Raw genomic sequence first — 22066 nt, forward strand, 5'->3', positions numbered from 1 at the left:
ATATATATATTTTTTTTTTTTTTAATGTTCTGTCCAGCTTCTCAGGCAAATAATATAGTTGATGTAGATGCCCATGTCGGCTGTTCAGATTTACTTTACAAAAGAGAAGTGTAGGATACTTCTCTTGTTGCCTTATTTGTGTTTGACTTTATTAAATGTATTTATATTATCATTTAGTGCAGCCGGGCCGGAGCAGGAGGGGATAGAAAGAGAAAAAAAAAGAAGACAGAGGGGGAAATTGTGGGGACAAGAAGGGGATTAGACAGAGAGACAAAAACAACAACAGCAAACAACAACAACAACAGAGCAACATCAGCAAATACGACATGTACAAATATGATGGTAAAAGTAATAGCAAATAAGCAGTTACGGAAAAATAAAAAATAATACAGAAATGACAATGAGCATTATTACACTACAAATGGATCAATACAAATACCAATAGAAATAGCGCTATTGATAAAGAACACTACCAATACTTTACCTTTATTATCAACAATACAGTTGTTCAAGTGCAACAATACACATACGTAATGATAACTTGACATACAAAAGAATATATATATATATAAGAATATATATATATATATATATATATATATATAGCGAAGAGGAACAAACCACCAGGTGTCTGTCATTAGCTGATGTCCTACCTGACAGCATTAAAGACGTATTTGTGAATAATCAAATGATTGTCCTACACATGTTTTCACGGGAAACATAATACTTTTGTAAGTCGAAATGAGTCTAAATAAAAGATAGCCTCACTTTGCAATAACTTGATGTGCTTGGTCAAAGAACTTTTCATCATAGTTGTATTGATAATGGATACTGTACTCCGCATTGAATTTAAGATTTTAGTCCTGACTTTCCGTGCGTTGCATGGTGGGGCCATTCAGTACATCGCTGACTTGGTATGCCCCTGCTCTTTAGGGCGCAGCCTCCGGTCTTCAGGCCAAGGTCTTCTAAAGATCCCAAATACTAATTTTAAAACCTGTGGAGAACCGGCATTCCAGGCTGTAGCTCCCAGACTCTGGAACAACTTGCACCAGTCCCGCGTGATCTTGGCTGTTTTGAGACTTTTAAGGAACATTTGAAAACTTCTCTTTTTAGTAAAGTTTTGAGTTAATGCACCTTTTAACGATAATTTTTAATCCACTTTGTATCCTTTTCTTTTGATGTAGCCCCTGTTGTTTTAATTGAATTGTTGTTATTGTTACTTACTCACCTCTCTCATCCGGACTAACATTGCACCAGCTGTGATACGAGGGAAATTAAAAGTCCCTTTGTTGTTATAAGACTAAATAACAGGATCTGTACCAGTTCGACAAGTATGATTGGAGCAGAGACCACGACATCTTTTCTTACGTTCCCTGTTTTTTTTTTGTTTTTTTTCATGTATATATTCATTTCACACCATATTCATTGCACTTCTACATTTTTTATATTTTTATATATTTGCACATTGTTTTTCTAGCATGCACACATCGCACTGTATGGAATGGCCTCAATCTCGTTACCTTGCGTAATGACAATAAAGCTGATTCTGATTCTGATTCTGATTCTGATACCCAGACTTTGTGAACTATCAAATTTTACAACCCGACCCATTTTACACTTTGAAGGACTTTCAAAACTATTAGAGCCTTGAGAGCAAAGACAGTCATGTTTGTGGATGGGTTGTTGACATTTGTGTTTATCTGTTTATACCGAGTGGACATCGTGTTGTCAAGGCATCACGTCGTCGGCATTATCAGTATCACAAGATGAATGATCAGCAACAATGAGCGTGTTTACAAACGAAGCCTGTTAATATGGCCAGCGGAAATGCATTGTAGGAAATGTAGAAAAATCAGCTTGTACCTAAAAAATTTAAAACTCGTATTGTGAAACATGTCAGATTCATCACTCATTGAAATACATTAAAATAAAAGCCCTAGTGTGTGGATGTGAGTGTGAATGTTGTCTGTCTATCTGTGTTGGCCCTGCGATGAGGTGGCGACTTGTCCAGGGTGTACCCCGCCTTCCGCCCGATTGTAGCTGAGATAGGCTCCAGCGCCCCCCGCGACCCCAAAGGGAATAAGCGGTAGAAAATGGATGGATGGGGTATTCCCCCAACAGCACAATTTTAACATTTATTATGCTTTTCTAATGAAAAAAAAAAAAAAAAGATAATGTAGCGTCCAGACAGTCACCCAGAGTCTGATGCTCTTTTAAACCTTTGAATGCCAACCTTAAGCCAACAATGGACAACATTTCAGAACAAATCTTCCCTTTTGCACACACATCTCTTTTTCTTCTAATTGCACAGACACATTAACACGTCCTCATTCTTCCCCGCAATAACCTTTAAAGCCCGGTGTGTTTACCAACATAGGAACTCTGGACATCATTATTAACATAAACATTAACAATGTTTTTACACTATGTAGTCGCTTGTTCCTCCCATTGTGTTTGGCGCTGCTCAGCCAAACGTGCGCACATGGGCCTAATGTCACCGTCCTCCACTTGTCAAAAGGTTACTTCAAGTAAACACCAGCGATTTACCTTCATCCTGTTTTTGTTGCAACACAGCACCATACTGGGGCCGCAAGCCAAAGGATGCCCATGGGCTTTTTTAAAGTTTGAAGATTTTTTTTCTGTTATATAAATATGTAAGTTATGAAATAAATATATGAAGGTTCTCAATAATAAGGGTGTTTGAATCAAATTAAGAATGTCTGACTGCCTACATCTCCTATCAAAAGGCAACATAGTTCTATACAACTGGATGGCATAAACCCAGCATGAAACACGTCACTCAACACAGATGTCATAACATCATCAAAGTTCACATTTAGCACCAACATTTTGCAACAAGGATTAGGTGATAAAAGAAAGGTAAAATATAATAAATCTATCGATGGCAGTAGAAAGTTACGTACAAGTTTCACTTTTGCAATTCATTGCACATAACTATGGTGCATTCAAAGACCCCTGATTGAAGTTAGAAACATAGTCGTCACTAGTTTTTTTTTTTAAAGACAAGAAGAAACTTAAGCCCCTGTAGATTCAGTAATAATATGATTGTTGCAAGCACATTCCTGGTGGTTGCTGAGTTAGTTCCAATTTGAATGACCCCTGATTCCTAATCAAATACTGTACGCTGGGATCCAGAGTACAGTTGAGGTTATTTTAATAAAGTTGTTGGCGAAGTAAACAGATTTGGTTAATGTTATGATTTAATAATTGAATAATACCTATTAACATTTGACAACAAAACAATTACACAAAGCGACTCGATAAAGAATCTCGGTATTATCTTTGACACAACTCTCTCATTTGAGTCACACATTAAGAGTGTTACTAAAACAGCCTTCTTTCATCTCCGTAATATCGCTAAAATGCGTCCCATTTTGTCCACCACCGACGCTGAGATCATTATTCATGCGTTCGTTACGTCTTGTCTCGACTACTGTAACGTATTATTTTCGGGTCTCTCTATGTCTAGCATTAAAAGATTACAGTTGGTACAAAATGCGGCTGCTAGACTTTTGACAAGAACAAGAAAGTTTGATTATATTACGCCTATACTGGCTCACCTGCACTGGCTTCCTGTGCACGTAAGATGCAACTTTAAGGTTTTACTATTCAACTTCTTAAGGCCCAAGCTGTTTTTTTACATGCTTTTTTTTATTTCTCTTTGCTTTTTGGGCTTATTGGACCCTAATTTGAATAAAAACTAAGAATCATTTTTTGATATGATGCACTTTTAGAGAAAAATGATGTCCGCATATGTGGATACTTGGTCCGAATTTCCATAAAACTCAATTAAGTCACAATTGTTAATGAACAACACTTTATTTCCACCTTGAACACAGCAGTCGTTTTCCTGAATGCTTTTGCATGTATTAATAGCATACACACATTTTTGAACATGTTTTGAATATCAGAGTAAAAACAACATGGAAACATTGCACTTTTGTCCCTTTGGACAGTTAAAACTAATGCATGGATCATTTGAAAAGCTGCAACAGTGCAAATAGTAATTGCAGGATGACATTGTATACCTGTAACAAAATATAAAACATTCAAAAACATTTTTAAAATTGTCACGGTACGTACAACAAATGACGGAACGTCATAGTGAAAATCAATTAATAAAAATGTTGCCCCTTTTTGACAGTCACAGTATGGCTCATGTGAAATGTTGTATTCGCAATGTAAAAAAAAATTATATGTGAAAGATTGAGGACAGAAGAACCTGCTTACAGAGGCTCAGGGGTCACTTGATGACCTTCACAGAATCTGAGCCCACCCAACCGGTCACAATACACTTTTGTGCCGGGTTTCAGGGTTTGACAAAGACGCTCAATGACTAAGCTTCCCAAGCCCAGGTCCTCGGGTTCTTCGACCTTCTCGATCAATGATTGTGAACCTTGATAGAGCTCAAATTCAAGCACAATACCATATGCAGTAGCACACACAAAGTTCTTTATGCCAACTGCGTTGGGCTTCATTGGTAGATATTGTCTGTACGGACAGGCTCCCGAGAAAGGTATCGTTTGCTCATCGATAGATGTGCAATCAGGTCGATTCAGAGACTTGCAGCCTCGCATAATTTGCTCCAGAAAAGGCCTCACTTGTCAGACCTCTTCAGATCTTCAGGCACATCATCATCAATTACCACTTTAATTGCTCCCCTCAATTTGAAGAATCTGGCACACCTGAATCTGTCAGTGATGGCAGTGATTTTAAAGGCTTTGGACCAATACATCCTAATGGTTGGTCATCGGATGCAAGAAATTAAAATACAGGCACCAAAAAAGTGGTAGACCTCATGTTGAGTGGGTCAACACTTCTAGACAGTAACATGGCATTAGAACATTCCAAAATCAGTGTCATCAGATCTCTATCGATGTACTGGTCAAAATACTCTAGTGGCGTGCAGCCATGTCTGTCCAGATGCTGATACTCTGCAAGTTTTGGCGTCAATGGAGTAGCCTTCCAGCGTATTCCACGTCCTGCACAACCAGAATCAGAATAAAATAGTATTTAGTATGTATAGTATTTATTGCAGTAAGTTACAATTTATCCATGTAAGCAAATGAGGTGTAGGCCTATTGGTGCATGAAAAACTTGAATCTGTTTGGACGTTTACATGAAATTTGAAGATTTACCCTCAAGGCATGCTACAAACCCCGTTTCCATATAAGTTGAGAAATTGTGTTAGATGTAAATATAAACGGAATTCAATGATTTGCAAATCATTTTCAACCCATATTCAGTTGAATATGCTACAAAAACAACATATTTGATATTCAAACTGATAAACATTATTTTTTTTGCAAATAATCATTAACTTTAGAATTTGATGACAGCCATACGTGACAAAGAAGTTGGGAAAGGTGGCAATAAATACTGATAAAGTTGAGGAATGCTCATCAAACACTTATTTGGAACATCCCACAGGTGTGCAGGCTAATTGGGAACAGGTGGGTGCCATGATTGGGTATAAAAACAGCTTCCCAAAAAATGCTCAGTCTTTCACAAGAAAGGATGGGGCGAGGTACACCCCTTTGTCCACAACTGCGTGAGCAAATAGTCAAACAGTTTAAGAACAACGTTTCTCAAAGTGCAATTACAAGAAATTTAGGGATTTCAACATCTACGGTCCATAATATCATCAAAAGGTTCAGAGAATCTGGAGAAATCACTCCACGTAAGCGGCATGGCCGGAAACCAACATTGAATGACCGTAATATTCGATCCCTCAGACGGCACTGTATCAAAAACCGACATCAATCTCTAAAGGATATCACCACATGGGCTCAGGAACACTTCAGAAAACCACTGTCACTAAATACAGTTCGTCACTACATCTGTAAGTGCAAGTTAAAGCTCTACTATGCAAAGCGAAAGCCATTTATCAACAACATCCAGAAACTCCGCCGGCTTCTCTGGGCCCGAGATCATCTAAGATGGACTCATGCAAAGTGGAAAAGTGTTCTGTGATCTAACGAGTCCACATTTCAAATTGTTTTTGGAAATATTCAACATCGTGTCATCCGGACCAAAGGGGAAGCGAACCATCCAGACTGTTATCGACGCAAAGTTCAAAAGCCAGCATCTGTGATGGTATGGGGGTGCATTAGTGCCCAAGGCATGGGTAACTTACACATCTGTGAAGGCACCATTAATGCTGAAAGGTACATACAGGTTTTGGAACAACATATGCTGCCATCTAAGCGCTGTCTTTTTCATGGACGCCCCTGCTTATTTCAGCAAGACAATGCCAAGCCACATTCAGCACGTGTTACAACAGCGTGGCTTTGTAAAAAAAGAGTGCGGGTACTTTCCTGGCCCACCTGCAGTCCAGACCTGTCTCCCATCGAAAATGTGTGGCGCATTATGAAGCGTAAAATACGACAGCGGAGACCCCGGATTGTTGAACGACTGAAGCTCTACATAAAACAAGAATGGGAAAGAATTCCACTTTCAAAGCTTCGACAATTAGTTTCCTCTGTTCCCAATCGTTTATTGAGTGTTGTTAAAAGAAAAGTTGATGTAACACAGTGGTGAACATGCCCTTTCCCAACTACTTTGGCACGTGTTGCAGCCATGATATTCTAAGTTAATTATTATTTGCAAAAAAAAAAATAAGTTTATGAGTGTGAACATCAAATATCTTGTCTTTGTAGTGCATTCAATTGAATATGGGTTGAAAAGGATTTGCAAATCATTGTATTCCGTTTATATTTACATCTAACACAATTTCCCAACTCATATGGAACCGGGGTTTGTAAAATACTAACAATTGCCTTGTTTGGACTCTCCCTTTTTATTTTCTATGGTTTGGCTTGGTCCTGGTGTTGGCTCCTCCGTGTCATCTTCTGCATGACAAGTCGGTACAGTTCGACATCGACGTCTGGGAGTGTGGGATGAACCTGTCCCTGTACTCTCTGTCCCTGTCAATGAACCTACAAGTAAATAAGCATTCTGCCTCCAATCCTTCACGTAGCCCTGAGGCCCTAACTACGTAACATAAACACAAATCTACTGGGCCTTGACTAACCATTATCTGCACCACGGCGACGTTTATGTCCTCTGCTGTGCTCTGTGGGCTCAGGAATGGGGTCCTCATCGTTTCTGCTGCTTTCCTCCTGTGCTGATGGTTGGTAATTTGTATCCAGGATGGGATTGTCAATGTCAGATAGGTCTAAATCTGAGTTGTCTTTATCAATCAACCCAAGAAGCTGCATAGCTTGGTGCACAGAAAACGCTCTGGAAATAAAAACAATGGATTTCAATGGAACTGTACAACGTTTTTAACCCAATAATTTTACAGTTGGTACAAAATGCGGCTGCTAGACTTTTGACAAGAACAAGAAATATTGATCAAATTACGCCTATACTGGCTCATCTGCACTGGCTTCATGTCATACTTGCCAACCCTCCCGGATTTTCCGGGAGACTCCCGAAATTCAGCGCCTCTCCCGAAAACCTCCCGGGACACATTTTCTCCCGAAAATCTCCCGAAATTCAGGCGGAGCTGGAGGCCACGCCCCCTCCCGCTCCATGCGGACCTGAGTGACGTGTTGACAGCCTGTTCACACGTCCGCTTTCCCAGAATATAAACAGCTAATGATCGAGGGCGAGTTCTTTGTTTCTTCTGTGGGTTTATTGTTAGGCAGTTTCATTAACGTCCTCCCAGCGCGGTAACAACACACAAAAACAGCAGTCAAGTTTTCGTCTACCGTAAAGCAGTTTGTCTGCCGTAAACAGCAATGTTGTGACACTTTTAAACAGAACAATACTGCCATCTACTGTACATGCATATGTGACCCACCCATAATGTGTCACATTTTTGTGTTGATTTATTTATTTTATTTTGTGGTTTGAATTCGTTTTTGGAGCTGTCATTACACATTTATCAGTATTCACATTGGTCAGTAGGGGGCAGTAGGGCGTTTCTTCCCAATTGAATGCTATCACCTGCAGACCGGAAGTGTCTTGTCATTCTGATGAGCGCGACCAGTCTGTGAACAATTGAAACGTCCTGTGTGCTTTTTCCTCCTGTATAACAGGTTAGTTTTGGTGAATCAACTCACTGAATAATATCCATGTGATCTTTATAAGTTTAAGTACACATTCTGATGGTGGAGCCTAACTCTAAAGTGTCCGTGAGTTGTAGTTTGTATTTGTGAATGAATCCAGTGCACAGCTGCAGTAATCAATACAAAAAGGCGACGTGAGTGCGCAATGTTTATATAGGAACTTCTGATCCTAATTCAGACTCCCAAATTAGAGCTCCCGTTTTCTTATTGATTTTATAATGTATATTTGTATAATGTGTGTGTTCTGAAATAGTGACAGAGAATAGAACAAGGATGGACAATTTAACCCTTAACTCAACAATGAGTAGATGAGTGTTATGTGTGTGTATATGTGTAAATAAATGAACACTGAAATTCAAGTATTTCTTTTATTTATTTATATATATATATATATATATATATATATATATATATATATATATATATATATATATATATATATATATATATATATATATATGTGTAATAAAATATATATATATAGCTAGAATTTACTGAAAGTCAAGTATTTCTTATATATATATATATATCTTAACCACGCCCCCCGCCCCACCCCGACCACGCCCCCCACCTCCCGAAATCGGAGGTCTCAAGGTTGGCAAGTATGCTTCATGTGCACTTAAGATCTTAAGATGCAACTTTAAGGTTTTACTACTTAAGTATAAACGGGCTAGATTAATCCTACCTTGCTGATTGTATTGTACCATATGTCCCGGCCAGAAATCTAGATTTAAAGAACTCCGGCTTATTAATTCCCAAAACTCAAAAAAAGTCTGCAGGTAACAGTTAGACGGGACTTAAATGCTTCTACTGAGTTATTCCATAATTTTACTCTACTTGATCTAAAAATGAAACTGTCACTGACTACAACAATTTATATTCTTGATTTATTTTAGTGTTTCTTAAAGCCATAAAATTGCTATTCAAAATGACCATAGTTTTGTTTTGTGGCATGTCTGTTATCTGCTTTTTCCTATAAAATGAACATCCTCCAAGTCTGGGGATTCCATTGTAGAGGTTGCCCGCTAGTAGGTTCTCCTGACCACCACACACACTGGCACAAGAGCCAGGTATTCAGGTTGGATCAAGTCTTTTATTCTCATCCACCTATATGGTTTGCTTTTCAGCAATATCGTTAGGACTTTTCAGTCCGGCGTGTCTCTACTTTGCTCTCTCGCTCCAACTCCCACACCGGTGTCTCGGCCCGGCTGCCGCTAATAAGCATGGCAGGTGATTGGATGATCAGTCCCAGCTGGGTAATCCAATCACCTGCCAGCTGTGCTTCGAGGCCGGGTCCTTCCACACTCAGCTCCGCGGCAGGCCCGCAGACCACGCCCCGCTCCACATCCATAATTTTTAGTCAGTTCAAGGCCAACCTTCCGATGCCATACTGTTCTAATTTGTTAATTTTTTTTGTCATATCCAGCCATTCAGGCAAATTATATTGTTGATGTAGATGCCCATATCTGCTGTACAGATTTACTTTGCAAAAGAGATGTATGAAAGTATACATATGTATGAATAATTGTGTGAATGTGCGTATGGATGTGTGTTTGTATGTACAATATATTTATATCCCAGTATGTGCGGGAGCCAAAGTACAGCCCCAACCACCCAGTGAGCCCAACCCAAAACAGCAGGTGCGGTACCCAGGGAACAAGGGACCACCGGCCCCAGGCAGGCAGGCCGTGCTGGCTGGCAGCTCAGTGGCAGGTCATAGACAGTAACTTACAGTTATTGTAGATGTCACGATGACTTTCCTGCTACTTTGTACTGTGTTACCATGCTGAGTTATTGTGTAGAAATATGTGGAAACAATTGTAGAAGTACACTTAATTTTGTAAGAGTACAGCAGACAAGATAAATTAATATAATCCTTAAGGATAAATATACAGAACACACAAATCATTTAATTTGAAAAAATACTGAAATTCACAGTTACTGTATACATTCAAACTGTAAAAGTCATGTACAAAACCAACAGGTTAACAGAAAATTATTTTCAACAAGAGAATAGCTTAGGAATAAACAGTTTGTCATTTTTGTATGTACAAACAACGTGTATTTTTGCGTGCAATTAAACTATGGCATGACAGAAGTAAATTAATTAAACATTGTACAAATATGGATGAGTCGAAGAAAGATTATAAGCATACAGTATGGTGTATTTAACGTATAAAAACAGTACCCGATATGACTATCAGACACCTAATATGTGACAGTGTTGGGATTAAATAAACTTTGAGATAGGCTCCAGCGCCCCCCGCAACCCCGAAGGGAATAAGCGGTAGAAAATGGATGAATGGATGTTTCTTCATACTCCTTCTTGGTTATGTTGAATCGTTGAAGAATTGCTTATTGTACATTTGGAAGAATAAAGAGAAAAAAAGGAGGACATGGTAAGTCAATCCAGTATCTCTAGCGAATTGACCTGCGAGACTGATCTTTTCAGTTTTTCTTTTCCACTACTTGTTTTCTTGCCTTTCCACATGTCCGCATTCATATCCTGTGTCCACTCATCACCAACATCTGAGCTACATCACATTGTTACACTCAGCATACAACTCGACTCTCACAGTATTCCACTTGTTTGCATTTCTCACATTTGAACCTCTAACTGGATCTATTTGAATTAAAACTCAATTCTACAGTATTACTGCCTCCCTCAGGTGTGGAGGTGTCATTACACTCTTTAGCTACAACCTTCGTGCTGAAATAGTTTTCAAGTCAATACAAATGAACAGACAATAGTTATTTAATGACAAATGACAAAACTAACAAGATTGTGTGAAACACACAACAATATCACACTGTATGAAAGTCAAAGTAAACAGTAACCACACTGGTGACTACTAACTACTACTAGGGTTGCACGATATAGACGACCTACAATATACAAAATATATCAATTTGGTTGACAACAGAGTTTTAGTACTATCGTTACATTGTATTAGTACATGTGGATGACAAATTCTGGTTGTGTGCCACAAATTTGACAGCGACAAGCAAAGGAGCACGTCAACACCATGTAGCATTCTTGCTGGCAGCTAACGTGTCTATACAATGCAAATCCACTTTCAAGTCAGCACTCCTTGCCTCCATGGTGGCAAATTATGTTTCTTACAAGAATCACCCCTGGTAAACAGTTTAACATGCCACACTACACGCCGTAGGAGAATAAGCTAACAGCTAACTGCAGGCTAGATCTCTTGAAAGTACACAAAGGTAGGAAGATTGATACAAATACCGACAGCAAAGATACCAATATAATTTATGGTCAATACGACAGTGATTAAATCAATGTTTATTATTATAAATTAAATATTGTTATTGTTTACAACTGCAGGACATAAGTCATTGGACAAAGGAGAACTAAGGGCAAAAACTAACGGATTTAAATCAGTGCCAAAAGTAGGAATTCATTTATTTAAAAAAATGTCTATATCGCCCATCCCTAACTACTACTGACAGTAACATTACCACCAAGTCTTCATTGTTTATTTTATGGAAGCTTCATTGCCTGCTGCTGTTCTCACCAGCACACATGTGACCTTTAACCTGGTACTTATAAGAGAATCTACCATTACACACACTGCAACCAAACACTTTCTCACCAGTGTGTGTTCTCATGTGTCGTACAAGGTGTGTTTGTTCAGTAAATCTTTTATTACATCTTAAACATGAATAAGGTTTGTCACCAGAGTGTATTCTCGTGTGTCTCACTAGACTTCTTCTTTCACGGAAGCTTTTGTTGCAACTTGAACATGAAAATGGTGTCTCACCTGTGTGTTTTGTCATATGTCTTAAAAGGATTCTTCCATCACTAAAACTTTTGTTGCAGCTTGAACATGTGTAAGGTTTTTCACCAGTGTGCGTTCTCATGTGATTCACAAGGCTTCTTCGTTCACTGAAGCTTTTTTTGCAGCTTGAGCATGAAAAAGGTTTCTCACCAGTGTGTTTTATCATGTGTCTTTCGAGTATTCTTCGTTCCCTAAAGCTTTTGTTGCAGTTTGGACATGAAAAAGGATTCTCACCGGAATGTATTCTCATGTGTGTCACGAGGAATCTTTGTTCACAAAAGCTTTTGTTGCAAATTGAACATGAAAAAGGTTTCTCACCAGTGTGCATTCTCATGTGTTTTGTCAATGTTCCTTTCTGAGTGAAACTTTTGGCACAAACAGCGCATATGTAAGGTTTCTCTCCTGTGTGTATTCTCATGTGTCTTCTCAAATTAGCTTTACGGGCAATACTCAGGCCACACACTGAGCAGGTAAACCGTTTTGCTTCAGCGTGCACTTTTTTGTGTGTTGTCAAATGTTTTTTGGGAGAGAATATTTTCCCTGACAGTGTGCACATGAAAGATTTCTCATTAGTGTGTATGTTTATGTGTTTTGTCAAAGTTCCTTTCTGGGTAAAACATTTGCCACAAACCGAGCAAATGAATGGTTTTTCACCTGTGTGTATTCTCATGTGTCTTTCCAAATGAGCTTTAAGTGCAAAACCTTTACTACACACTAAACAGGTAAACAGTTTCTCTCCAGTATGCACTCTTGAGTGTGTTGTCAAATTTCCTTTGGAAGTGAAACTTTTACCGCAAACTGAGCATACAAAGGGTTTCTCTCCAGTGTGTATTCTCATGTGTCTTTTCAGATGATATCGGTACTGGAAAGGTTTTTCACATTGAGAGCATTTAAAGTGTGTGTTGTCAGAATGACATGTCATACCAGGTATAAAGTCTTCATCATCAGTGTCAGAGGAGAGTGATGATGTTTCATCACCGTCTGATAGTGGAGCTAAGAGGTTGCCTGCTTGTGATCCTCCACAGTGGTCTCCAGCTTCTGTTATGCGTTGAATACAGCTGTTGCTTGCAGGCTTCACCTTTCTCTTCTCCTCACTTTCACCTTTGACCTCATCATCTTCATTTTTAACAATGATATCAATCTCTGAGAACTCCTGCAACCTTTCATGATGCTCTCCCTCTGGACTGACAATGTGTTCCTCTTGTTCCTCTTTAATGTGGGGGGGCTGCTGCTCCTCCTCTTCCTCTTTAATGTGAGGGGGCTGTGGCTCCCCCTCTTCCGCTTTAATGTGAGGGGGATGTGGCTCCTTCTCTTCCTCTTTAATGTGGGGGGGCTGCTGTTCCTCCTCTTCCTCTTTAATGTGAGGGGGCTGTGGCTCCCCCTCTTCCTCTTTAAAGTGGGAGGGTGGTAGTTCCTCTTGCTCCATCCTGGAGGAAGATGTTTGTCAATGACGTCTGCAGGGCACAAAAAGACATACATGCTTCAGAAAAGTACGGTTTTGCTTAGTCACACAAGACTTTTCCCTGCACCAACATATGTTGCGGTAAGGTCAAAGAGGATCTAATCAGTCACCACATTGACAATCACTCTTGCCCAGGTCATGTTTGTATATAAAAACTGCTTGTCAAACATTATACCTGCTAAAACTAAGGTCAAATAAAAAAATTAATGAAAGCAGCTTTTCAAAACCTCTTTTAAAAAAGGTTTTGTCCGCATCTTTTTAATTAGGTGTTTTACTGCTCATGTTAAACTCATAATTCTTAGTTTTTTCAGTCATTTTTCATTTGATATTTTCAATTTTATTTATTGCTATTAGAGATGTTCGATAATGGCTTTTTTACCGATATCCAATAGACCGATATTGTCCAACTCTTAATTACCGATACCGATATCAACCGATACCGATATATACAGTCGTGGAATTAACACATTATTCTGCCTAATTTTGTTGTGATGCCCCGCTGGATGCATTAAACAATGTAACAAGGTTTTCCAAAATAAATCAACTCAAGTTATGGAAAAAAATGCCAACATGGCACTGCCATATTTATTATTGAAGTCACAAAGTGCTTTTTTTTTTTTTAACATGCCTCAAAACAATAACAGTGCAATACTTTTTCATAACATGGTCACTACTGCCTAGTTTCTCTTGTTATATTCTCATTTTACTGTTATATTTTTATTCTCATTGTTGCTTTTTATTTTTATTCTTATTGTAATATTTTTCTATTGTGATTCCATTTATACCTCCATTATTTACTTTTTAAATTCGATCTCAATTCTGTACACTGCTGCTGGAATTTTAATTTTCCTGAGGGAACTCTCCTGAAGGAATCAATAAAGTACTATCTATCTATCCAAACAGCAGCTTGGAATTTGGGACATGCTCTCCCTGAGAGAGACTATGAGGAGGTTGAGGTGCGCGGGGTTGGGGTGGGTGGGGGTGGGGGCAAGCGGGGGGTTTATATTGTAGCGTCCTGGAAGAGTTAGTACAGCAAGGGATTCTGGGTATTTGTTCTGTTGTGTTTATGTTGTGTTACGGTGCGGATGTTCTCCCGAAATGTGTTTGTCATTCTTGTTTGGTGTGGGTTCACAGTGTGGCGCATATTCGTAACAGTGTTAAACTTGTTTATACAGCCACCCTCAGTGTGACCTGTATGGCTGTTGACCAAGTATGCCTTGCATTAATTTGTGATGAGAACAGCCGGTAGATATTATGTGACTCGGACAGCACGCACGCAAAGGAAATGTCTTTAAGGTTTATTGGCACTTTGTACCTCTCCCTACGTCCGTGTACACAGCGGCGTTTTAAAGGCCTACTGAAACCCACTACTACCGACCACGCAGTCTGATAGTTTATATATCAATGATGAAATCTTAACATTGCAACACATGCCAATACGGCCGGGTTAGCTTACTAAAGTGCAATTTTAAATTTTGCGCGAAATATCCTGCATAAAACGTCTCGGTATGATGACGCCTGCGCGTGACATCACGGATTGTAGAGGACATTTTGGGACAGGATGGTGGCCAGCTATTAAGTTGTCTGTTTTCATCGCAAAATTCCACAGTATTCTGGACATCTGTGTTGGTGATTCTTTTGCAAATTGTTCAATGAACAATGGAGACGGCAAAGAAGAAAGCTGTAGGTGGGAAGCGGTGTATTGCGGCAGGTGTTGTGCCGGATAACGCACCCCCGCCGTAGAATGTACCCCTTGACTGTTGTGCCGGATAACACAGCCGGTGTTTCATTGTTTACATTCCCGGAAGATGACAGTCAAGCTTTACCATTGGCCGTTGGAGAACTGGGACAACAGAGACTCTTACCAGGAGGACTTTGAGTTGGATGCGCAGATGCAGTACCGTGAGTACGCATGCAGCTGCGGCTTCCAAACATTTGATCGCTTGCTCGTACGTGCGTGCCGCTATGTGCATGTCACGTACGTAACTTTGGGGAAATATATGTGCTGTATGAACTTTGGGGAGGTGAACGGTACTTTGGGCTGTGGGATTGAGTGTGTTGTGCAGGTGTTTGAGTTGTATTGGCGGGTTATATGGACGGGAGGGGGGAGGTGTTTGTTCCTCATCCACAAATCTTTCATCCTCGCTCAAATTAATGGGGAAATCGTCGCTTTCTCGGTCCGAATCGCTCTCACTGCTGGTGGCCATGATTGTAAACAATGTGCAAATGTGAGGAGCTCCGCAACCTGTGACGTCACGCTACTCGTCTGCTACTTCCGGTACAGGCAAGGCTTTTTTTATCAGCGACCAAAAGTTGCAAACTTTATCGTCGATGTTCTCTACTAAATCCTTTCAGCAAAAATATGTCAATATCGCGAAATGATCAAGTATGACACATATAATGGACCTGCTATCCCCGTTTAAATAAGAAAATCGCATTTCAGTCGGCCTTTAAAACGTCATACATTTTACTTTTAGAAACCGATACAGATAATTATGAAACCGATACCGATAATTTCCGATATTACATTTTAAAGCATTTATCGGCCGATAATATGGCAGCCCGATATTATTGGACATCCCTAATTGCTATTATTACTACTATTATTATAAACACAAAGCGCATGTTACGTAATGGTGTAGTTAAGTCTTTACGTACTAAAAGGCAAAAAAGGACGGGACAATGCGTTAAACACATTGCAAACTTAGCGCTCTCTCGTCATCGGCGTAAAGGTCGCAAACAGCCTCTTTTAAGCATGCATTGGTACAATTGTTTAAAAATTGTGAAGCATGGTGGTGCAGCATGAGGTTGTGGGTATGTTTTTATCTGCAGGAACTGGGAGACGGGTCAGGATAGAGGGAAAGATGAAAGAAGCGATGTACAGAAACATCCTGGATGAAAAGCTGCTCTTGAACTCAGACTGAAGCGATGCTTCATCTTTTAGCAGCACCATGACCAGAGCACAGAGCCATGATATCAAAGGAATGGCTTCAAGACAATTTTGTAAATGTCCTTGAGTGGCCCAGCCAGAGCCTAGACATGAATCCGATTGAACAACTTTGGAGAGATCTGAAATTGGCTGTGCACCGACGTTACCGATCAAAACTTAGGGCGCTTGAGAGGTGATTCAAACATCCATGGGTGAAACTGCCCAAAGACAGGTGTGCCAAGCTTCTGACATCGTATTCAGAAAGACTTGAGGTTGTAATTGTTGTAACTGCTCAAATTGAATAGCCCCTTGAGGGATTAATAAAGTTGTTTGAATTGAATTGCTGCCAAAGGTGCATCAACAACGTATTGAGCAAAGGCTGTGAATACTTAATACGTGATTTCTTAGAAGTCGATCTTCGTTCCCATCCTCACCTATGGTCATGAGCTTTGGGTTATGACCGAAAGGACGAGATCATGGGTACAAGCGGCCGAAATTAGTTTCCTCTGTCAGGTGGCAGGGCTGTCCCTTAGAGATAAGGTGATCTGTCCTGAGAGAGGAGCTCAAAGTAAAGCCGTTGCTCCTCCACATAGAGAGAAGCCAGATGAGGTGGTTCCGGCATCTGGTCCGGATGCCCACCAGACGCCTCTTGAGCGAGGTGTTTAGGGCACGTCCGATGGGTAGGAGGCCACAGGGAAGACCCAGGACAAGTTGGGGAGACAACATCTCCCGGCTGGCCTGGGAACGCCTCGGGATCCACTGGGAGAAGCTGGACGAAGTGGCTAGAGAGAGGGAAGTCTGAGCTTCTCTGCTTGGGCTGCTGCCCCCGGAACCCGACCTCAGATAAGCGGAAGAAGATGAATGGATAAATGTGAATGCATTGGCCATTAATTGTCCTTTACTTGCATGTTTATATCCATAATTCAGTCATACTGTTAATATTTCTCCATGTTTGTGTATGTTTTGGAGAGACTTTTATTTTTAAGCATTTTTTTGACAGTGTCACTTCCGCTTCCTTCCTTACTCGTGTTTTATGTGGTAACTTGTTTTCTCTCTGTGCACCAGTCATTGACAATGACAGTATTCTGACACATTTAAACTATTATGAGATATTAATTAATGTGTTTGGGTAATGTTTTAGTGTGTTCTAAAAACATTATTGGTGCTGTGTTGTTTAATAGCTACTCGCTAACATTTCACTGCTAAGGATAGTTATTGCTATTGTGGCTAGTTAACACATTCTTGTGTAATACAGATCAGAATCTGTGTGTAATACAGATACTAACCAGTATGTGTATACTTCAACATGCACAATTAAAGGTGACAAGTCCAGCTGATGACTTTGTGTTCTCTGACCGGAACCCCAGCATGGTCAGTATTCTCATAAACCCGTCTCAGGATTTAATACTCAATGGTCCTTCGAGCCGGAGATAATTGGCCATAATGGAAATGTCATCACAAACGTTTCCCTTGCATCCTAATGTACGAGAACGCCCAGTTAGGCAACACCGAACCCCAAACATGTTGAAGACTACATCCTTGCCTTCAGTGTGCAGCGACCCGCCCTTTTCTTCCACCCTGCGGAGACAGAGGAGCAGCAGCCATAGTGAACAGCAGCCAAGCAGATGCTTTGCTTCAAATAGATGGAACAGCAACCTCACATCGCTCCTTGTCAAGTTAACATGCTAAGTGTTTCTTTACTCAGGGAACTTATGGAATTAGTATCAGTAAAGGAAAGGGAGGAGACGGACGAAATTACTCGACTCACTGCTGAACTAATGTACCAATGTCGACACCAACAGCTGCTGTAACACATATCTTCATTCCTCATGGAAGAAGAAACTAATGAAAATGACATTCAGAAGTGGGCACAGCCTTTGCCAGCACAGCTTCAGTGAGTGTACATTTTGCAAAAACATCAATTTCAGATAATCCCTCCCCTGCACCAGTAACCAAGCATGAGCACTGTGTGGAGCTTCCAGTTGTAGGACGTGTAACAGTGAGCACGCATTCAGTGTCAGAGAACAAAACTGAAAAAATGGACGTCCCTCAGCTGCACAAGAGAGAGCTGATTCCCCATTCACATTAACACAGGTAGCCTCACCACAATGCCCAAGCTCCCCCTCCTATGTTGCTTTATCTAGGATTGTGTTGCCTAATGTACAAAGCTTGTGTACGCACAAAAACCTGCCGTACACCCTTACTTCTTAGCAAAGTTGAAATTTATCAAAACTGACGTTGACGTGGAAATGTGCGCTAGTTTACAGCAACTTCCTATCTGTCGTAAACACATTTCTACAGGATTTGGATACTGAAGCGACACAAGTGATGCTGGGTAACAGTTCACATAAAAAAGTGCCAATTTTTACTCCTCAGACTCATGTGCACATCAGAGACATGAAAAATGATCCCCACAACAATTATTCACTTTTTCGTTAATGTGTTTAATGTTTCATATTCATATAAATATTTGTGAGGACATCTAGTAATTTATCTAAGCTATCATTTCGCCACCTATTGCTGTCATTACGTGATCCTGTGACTCCTTGGCTGACAGCAGCAGCGGGTGGTTGCGGCACCGGAGTAGGAATGTCACGTATACGGCTGCTCCCGCAAGGAGCTTTCCTGTATTTTATTATTATATTGAGTAATCAAACAAGACTCAAAGTCTTTCATATCCTTTGTGATATACTAGCATGTTTACATTTAAACGATTTCAAACAAATCCATCCATCCATTTTCTCCCACAATTGTCCCTCCCGCGATTGTAAGGGGTGGGGGTTAACATATCATTGTAGTCTTTTCAAATGGGGTGCAGCACTAATTTCCCTGAGACAGTTTTGGCCACGAGCATCGATCTTCTTCTTTAATTTCTTCCTGACACAATCACTTCTTGTTTCCACCTGCCTTGATTTAACAATCACTGGGCAGTTTGCTTCACACAAGAGAAAGAAGAACCTCATACTGACTTGTGATTGGCCAGAATGTGCCAAGCTCAAGCACATGGCTATTTTCAAAAATAGTTTGAATATGTATAAGGGGGCGTGGTCTGGGCGTGAACCAGCATGCCAAGCCTCGCACACGTCTGCGGAGGACGCCAAGTAGATTGCGATGCAACAAATAAATTTGCTCTGATTTGTGCGTGCGAACACTTTTTACTGGCGTACACCATTTTCGGGACTTGATCGTACGTCGAATTTAGTCGAAAAGCTAAGCAGCTGTTTGTACATGAGGCCCCAGGAGTTAATGTTAATTAAATGCAAAACTCCCCACATTTATTGGTGCAATACATCTTTGGACACTTTTGACAAGTATTTTAGGTCAAATAATAGTGTAAATGTATCAATAAGTGCTTTAAGTACATTTTGCTTGTGTAATTTTTTGTGTCCGCCCTAAGATTGGTAGGTTGTGAGTTCAAACCCCGGCCGAGTCATACCAAAGACTATAAAAATGGGACCCATTACCTCCCTGCTAGGCACTCAGCATCAAGGGTTGGAATTGGAGGTTAAATCACCAAAAATGATTCCCGGGCGCAGCCACTGCTGCTGCCCACTGCTCCCCTCATCTCCCAGGGGGTGATCAAGGGTGATGGGTCAAATGCAGAGAATAATTTTTCCACACCTAGTGTGTGTGTGTGACAATCAGTGGTAATTTAACTTTTAAATGAGCGCTACCGGAGACATTATTTTCTCAAACAAATGTCTCTTCTCTCCACAATGACAATATTTCCTTTGCATTTGTCAATTTCCCTGATATTTTACATTTTCCTGAGGATTATGTTTTAATGGACAATTATGTGACTCTGTCCACGGTTACGTGAATCCGGGAATCATATGCCTTACTTCTTCTATTGAGTTGAGTGATTATTGATTAGTCATACTAGCGCTGTGTCAAATAAAGAGTAGCAACCATGATGACATCCCAAACTGCGAGTAAACGTGCTCTTTTTCACTCATTCGCTCCTCATCCTTTTCACTGTCAACATCTCCAGGATTTGCATGTAGGTTGTGCGGCCCGTTGTTAGTTTTTTTGCGATTGTTATATTTTCATTGACAAAACTTCACTTCACAAAATCTGTTTAATTGTGCAGCCCTAGGCAGGACCCACTAATATTAAAAGTTGAAGGCCCACCTCAGCACTATGATGATTCTGGACAATACATCCAACCTCAAGCCTGTCCCTGTCAACAGCTGACTTTATCAACCTGTACCCCGACAGTTGCCTCTTACAACGCCCTGAATACGGCCCGTGATGCCTTTTCACATGCATTACCTCAAGTCCCTTCAAGTTCATACATAACTCATTATCCTCCTGTGCTCTCAGCAGTAACACCACCTCAGTACCCGTTATAAACTCCACCTCTATAGTGTAGTATACCAATAGCTTGTCACAACGCTCAACTTATAAATAGGCTTAGGCAATGTGGCCTAAAAATTAAATCTCAGATGTTTTTTTTTTTTACAACAAATTTTTATAACATTTTTTTACCTTAGTTTTTAAAGAAATCAATGAATACACATGACAGTGATATTTCAAAAGCCCGTTTTTATTTGATTTGATCAAATCTAGTGGTTTGAAATGACACCGCATGCTAGGGCTGGGAATCTTTGGGCACAACACCTTTCGATTAAATTAAATTCTGTTGATGGTGTTAGCCCCTTGCTTCCTTAATTTTCATAGCCTCCTTGATCCATCTCTTGTATTTATTTGTTTCTGATGTAATGACTTCTCCTTGTGTTCCGGGAGTCGGTCGCGTCTTTTGTGGTTTAAAGTTGTGCTGCGGCTTTATTACTGTGTTGCGTCGTTTGTCTTATCTGCGGCTTTTGCAATCGTGCTGTAGCTGAACGTTTTTGTTGTAGATCCTGATAATAAGGAGATAACGAGAGACACAGTCTGAGTTACACTCTGACACTCTCTTAAGATACAATAACAAACTCAAGAAGTCAAAACACGTATACAAAAGCTGCTGTTTGCCACAACTCACACTCAGACACTAATCAGCATCCTCACGACATAATTAATGTTCAATCAGCGTTGTGCCTCTTCCTCTTACACAGCTGGAAGTGCAGCCCAGAAGAACAAAATAAAGAAATATGATTAACACTACCATAGAAGTTGAAGAACATTTAAAAGGAGCAGGGACTTTAGTTTCACTATCTGCTGCAGCGCCCCAGTAATCCTGCCCCGAATGCGGACTTGCAGGCACTCAGAGAACGTCTGTATTGGTCTCGACTGGGAGAATCAACACACCAACTAATTTAATCAGAAACTGCATTTTTACATCAAAATATCTTTAATCAGACTTGTTGTTTATGTGTCTGCAATAGGGATGTCACGGTATGAACATCTCTTATCACGGTTATTGTGACCAAAATTATCACGGTTGTCATTATTATGGCGGTACTTTTAAATGTGCTCAACAGTTTCAAAAAATATTAATACTGAAATCTTTTAACCAAGTTTCATTTAAAAAAACACACAACACATTCAAAATGGTTTCCTTTGTAGAAGAAACATTACTGTAGATAAAAACAGTTTCATGTACCTCAAATAGAAATTGAATGTGCACATGAAAGCAACAAAAACAGTATACACAAAGTAATATGGCAAAAAAAATAACATCCATCCATCCATTTTCTACCGCTTGTCCCTTAACATAAATAACTAAAATAAATGTAAAACAATGTTCAAGACAGCACTTTATGGACAAGAGATTAAAAAAAAATCTCAAGAATTTTGAAAGATGGCACCTGATGGCCATAAAACATAACTGCACTTT

General features: G+C 40.0%; 1 protein-coding gene across 1 annotated transcript in view; it reads right to left on the reverse strand.

Annotated features, from left to right (window-relative positions):
* Window positions 1-9708: 9708 nt before the first annotated feature.
* LOC133574264 (uncharacterized) overlaps window positions 9709-22066 on the reverse strand; it is a 19354-nt gene continuing 6996 nt past the window's right edge. The window contains exon 3 of the mRNA XM_061926367.2: window positions 9709-13350. Coding sequence (XP_061782351.1) covers window positions 11610-13322 — 1713 coding nt within the window. The 5' untranslated portion in view covers window positions 13323-13350 and the 3' untranslated portion in view covers window positions 9709-11609. The remainder of the gene's footprint in view (window positions 13351-22066) is intronic.

Source organism: Nerophis lumbriciformis, linkage group LG31 (assembly GCF_033978685.3).
Source record: "Nerophis lumbriciformis linkage group LG31, RoL_Nlum_v2.1, whole genome shotgun sequence".
NCBI lineage: Eukaryota > Metazoa > Chordata > Actinopteri > Syngnathiformes > Syngnathidae > Nerophis > Nerophis lumbriciformis.